At 33.1% G+C, this 4,843-nt stretch overlaps 1 protein-coding gene across 1 annotated transcript; it reads left to right on the top strand.

Moving 5' to 3' along the window:
• The first annotated feature begins 909 nt into the window (after positions 1-909).
• LOC112011783 (UPF0481 protein At3g47200) lies at positions 910-2,308 on the top strand. Its single transcript, XM_024044151.2, has one exon. The coding sequence runs from the start codon at positions 933-935 to the stop codon at positions 2,265-2,267; it is 1,335 nt and encodes a 444-aa protein (XP_023899919.2). The 5' UTR covers positions 910-932; the 3' UTR covers positions 2,268-2,308.
• Positions 2,309-4,843: the final 2,535 nt, after the last annotated feature.

Raw genomic sequence — 4,843 nt, forward strand, 5'->3', positions numbered from 1 at the left:
TAATGAGCTTGAAATTTTACGTTCCTTGGCGCAAGATAATGTACATATCATCATGTTGTAATTATAATGTGTTAAATTTCACATGAAGTACTGTATTGAAAATTGTGTTGCCTACATTAAAAACTAAAATCTTCTGCTACAACAAAATCTTATTAGCTTTAATGTTTTATCGTTAATCGTACAATATACAATGGTGCAGTTAATAGGAAAAGTTTCCTATAAGCACAATTACACTTTTTCTTAAGACAATAAATGTTTGTTTATTAATTTTTTAGATAAGTTTTTAAATTCATTTTCCTAATTATATTATGTGTTTTTCTCTTGTATAATTGAATATCTTCAAGTGAGGATCGCTCTAGTGGCTTTTAAATTTCTTTTTTCAAAGATGAAAATACCTAATATGAAATAGTGTTGAAGATAAGCATATCAAAGCATGAGTGCTAGAAAAGGTATAGTAATTGAAGCTATTTTAAATCGTTCCTCTTGGAATAAGATGTAGAATTAATGATGTCTTTATTGGCCAATTCAGTCCCATTGACCAATTTTTTTAAGAGAAAACTAGGGTTTTAATCTCTCTTCCCTCTTTTGTTAGTTGAGTCATGTTATAGTTATAAACTATTTTATAACATTTTTACAATTTGTTGATGTGACCAATTCTTACTAGTTATTAGCGAGACTAACCATTAACATCATTTTTTTTATTTACCAATATCATTCATCACATCAGCAATTTGTAAAAAATGTTGTAAAATAGTTTGTAACTCTAACATTTTCTATGTTATAACACTAATTGAGCTTTCCACCAAAAAAAAAAATAAAAATCCATTATGGTGCTAGTGATTATTGTTTGTGTGTTATTAGGAAAAAACGGAACTTGGAGATTAATGAAGATGGAGCTGACTAGTGCTACTGGTTCACTTAGAAATGATCTTATGTGTGAAGAGTCGATGGTTGACATTCGAATAGTCACGGAAAGTGATCTTATGTGCGAAGAGCTGATCATTGATGTTCCACTGGTCATGGAGCCAGCCCAATGGCCCGAGTGTTGCATCTATAGGGTCCCTAAGAATCTTCGCCAAGTAAATAAAGAAGCCTACAGTCCAAAGCTTATCTCAATAGGCCCTTTTCACCACGGTAAAGAAGAAGTGAGGGACATGGAAAAGTTGAAAGTGAGATACTTGAAGGAATTTTGTTATCGAACTGGAAAATGCCAAAAAGAAATAGCAAGGGTCATTGAAGAAAATGAAGTAAAGATACGTCATTGTTACGAAGAGATCTTTGATATCAGTAGTGAAGATTTCGTGAAAATGGTTTTATTGGATTCCGCCTTTATCATTGAGCTTTTTTTGAGAGCTAATGATAAAAAGGATTCCATGTCAAGTAAACCATTGTTGAATTGCAATATACAGGCAGACTTGATATTACTTGAGAATCAGCTTCCATTCTTCATTCTCGAGGAGTTGCATAAGAAATTTTCCCAGAAACAAAACAGCGATAATTCATTTTTTATGCTTGCCAGCAATTATTTTACTTCGTATATCAAGATTACACTAGCTGAGAATAATGTAGTAAAACATTTCACTGATTTGATCAGATATTCTCGTCGCCCACAGTCAGAATTAAAATTCGAAAAGAGATGTAATCTATATAGTGTAACAAAGCTACATGCTGCAGGAGTGGTATTCAAAAAGAATGACAAGGAAGGTCCACTTGACATAAATTTCCAGAAGTGTCAGCCCTTGGATAAATGTCCATGCTTCACTTGCTTATGGCTCTTAAATTGGTTACCATGCTTGAAATGCTTTGGGTGCTTGGAACGTATGCAACCTTTGTTGAATTTCCCAAGCATCACGATAGATGATGGAACTGAAGGCCTTCTCAGAAACATCATGGCATTAGAGCAATGCCATTATCCATTTGAAGCTTACACATGCAACTATATGTTGCTATTGGATTATCTTATTGACACCAGAGAAGATGTGGATTTGCTGGTTAAAGAAAAGATTATAGCTAATCAGTTAGGAAGCAATGAAGCAGTTGCCAATATGGTAAACAAACTTAGCCTTGAAATTGTAGAAAATAGTTCTTGTTACGCTGTTCTCGCTCAAGACCTTAATAAGCACTATGACCAATGTTGCAACCATAATATGGCATCCTTGAGAAGTATCTATTTTGCTGATGTTTGGAGAGGCACTGGAACTATTGTTGGTCTTATAGTCTTTGGATTCACTTTCTGGAATACCATTAGGCCTTATGTAATCAAATAGATTCAGTCCGTTGAGTTTGAACTTGTCATTTTGTTTAGCTTTGTGACAGCCTTTCATCAATTGGCTTGTCTACCCTATTCCCTATATTTGGGCACTGGTTTGAAATTTTTTTTTTTTTTAAATTTTTTTTTTAATTTTATTTTAAGAATGGTTGTTTGAAATATTATTTTGGCATCTATGAAGAGTTTGTATTTCAACCAATAATAAAGTTCTATTCTCTGTTATTGCGTGTCCTTGCTACATATTTTTGGTTTAGATTTTACTTTATTTTATTTATGTATAGTATTTTAAAATGTCATTTTGCCTTAAAGTTTGTACACATATACTTTAAATCACTTTTAGCAAAAGACAATTAAGAAAAAATTTTAAAAAGGAAAACAGTGTTTCTTGTGAGGGTAATGCCTAGTATAGATCGATCTTTTTTTTTTTTTTTTTTTTCTTTTTTCTTTTTCCTTTTTAAAGAGTAATTTCTACCAAGCATAACTACCTTACATTTTCATATATAAATGTTAATTATGTAGTGTCTAACAAAATTTAAGATATGATTGTTGTTTCTTCTTCTTGCATAAATAATCTGATTAAACAAAGAAGAAAATAGTCTATGTGTGGTGTTTGATTTTTGATTAGCATACATCCCAATCCTTTTTAATCCAGTAGCATAAAGAGAGAGTTCGGAGATGTTGTCCTGAGAGCGTTGTTTTGATAGCTTTGTTCTTCTTCATAATTTTTTTTCCCAACAAAATGAGTAACAGTAGCGCTATAATAGTGGCATGGGACGTGATAAATATAAGATTTAATTTCCAAAACAATCCACAAGAGCAACAGGAAGCTTGTTAGTTGTTAGGACACATGTGTTTTCACTTGTTAAGAACATATGTCACTTATTTATGTAAATTGGCTAATCTTTTGACAAAACGCACTTTACTTGTAATTGGGTAGTTTTAGGTGTTTTTAATACTTCAAGAAATAAGGTTTCAAGGTTAAGTGTTGAAGTCATCAAGTCTGTCCAAGAAAAAACAAGCTGAAGTGTAATTTCATTAAAGCTCGACATCTGCTCGATAGCTACCTCGACACCTGCTATCTATCGAAATTTAATATTTCAGATTTTCCAATTTGATTTTCTTGGGATCCGTGAATATGATTTTGGGCCTTCTTTTCTTCTAACCCTAAACATATAAAATGATTGTTTTAAGAGCCGTCAAGTGGTACACAAGTTGTAAAAGCATTGAGCAATCTCTGTTCAAGCAAATTGTGATTAAAAGACAAAGTTCATAACCTAGTTCATCTTATCTGAAGAAGTTGTTGTGTATTTGCACTAAAGGGTTTTGTAACTAAGCATCTTCCTGATCTTCATCGTATAGGATGAATTGAAGAACTTTGCAGCCAACCTCTCTTTCTTAGTTGGTGTTCTGAAGTCACGTACTGGGATCCGCGCATTGGTTAGTCACGTACTTGGGCCGTGCATCAAAGGTGGGAACTGTCGCTACAGATCAAGTCCAATTGGGTATTGGGGTAAGGGTTCAACTGTAGGTTGGTAAGGTACTTGGGATTCCTTTACTTGTAACCGCTTGATTTGATAATAGTGGATTTCGGGAGTGGTGACCTGAAAATCACCCGGTGAAGTTTTGCCGTTAGAGTTTCTCCATTCGTAAACAAATCACTGTGTTACTTAATTTCCATTACATATTTAGTTTTTGGTGATTTGTTTGTGCTTTCACGCAATTGCATGATTAATTGATTAATTAACAACTTTGACTAATTAATTAATTAGGGTTAATCACAAGGGGTCATTCAGATTGTGGCCTATCATTAGTGAATTACAGACATGAGATGCCATCAAGTAGTGATGGTCAGCGGCTTTTTTTCATTTCCTCATTTTTGAACAAAATTACAAGTGTAAAACTGTTAGTTACTTTTCTACTTATTGAATTTTCCGCGCATTGGCTTCTGATCCATCTGCTCAAGGAAAATCTGTACTATTTGTTCCACATCACTTGTGAACCGTTCATACTTCTAGCTTTTAAGCTCAATCTTACCATGTTTCATCTCAATTGAAAGGGCATGTTGAACTCAAGATTGAGACATTACTATTGGAGATGACTCCATGATTTTCTCGTACCATAATTTCCCCTTTTGAATTTCTTTGTATTTAATTTTGTGTATAAAATCCTCCTTGTAATAATAATCTCATTCATGTATCATGTTCCTAAGGATCAATACACAAAACCCCAATGTATAGGTATTTCTTCATTTCTTTATTTTTCTACAAGAAAAATGGAGCTCTATGAAGGTAACAGCAATGCCATAGGAAGTTATTAAGAACATTTCAATGCGAAATTGGGTGGGGTTCTTCTCTTCTTCCACAACCATTTAACTTGACAGAATTAATCCTTTAATTATTATTTTTTTATGCCTTGAGAATATAGAGGTTATGAGCTTTTTGGAAAAAAAAAATTTCCATTCACGCTAGAACGTCCAGCAAAGCCATTCAAAACCACCTTGTTTGCATTAAAAAATAAATACACCTTTCTGGATTGAGTTAAAGATGGCTGTAAATGTAATTTTCGCTAATGGGT

This window comes from Quercus suber, unplaced genomic scaffold, assembly GCF_002906115.3.
Source record: "Quercus suber isolate HL8 unplaced genomic scaffold, Cork oak 2.0 scaffold_431, whole genome shotgun sequence".
NCBI classification, from domain to species: Eukaryota; Viridiplantae; Streptophyta; class Magnoliopsida; order Fagales; family Fagaceae; genus Quercus; species Quercus suber.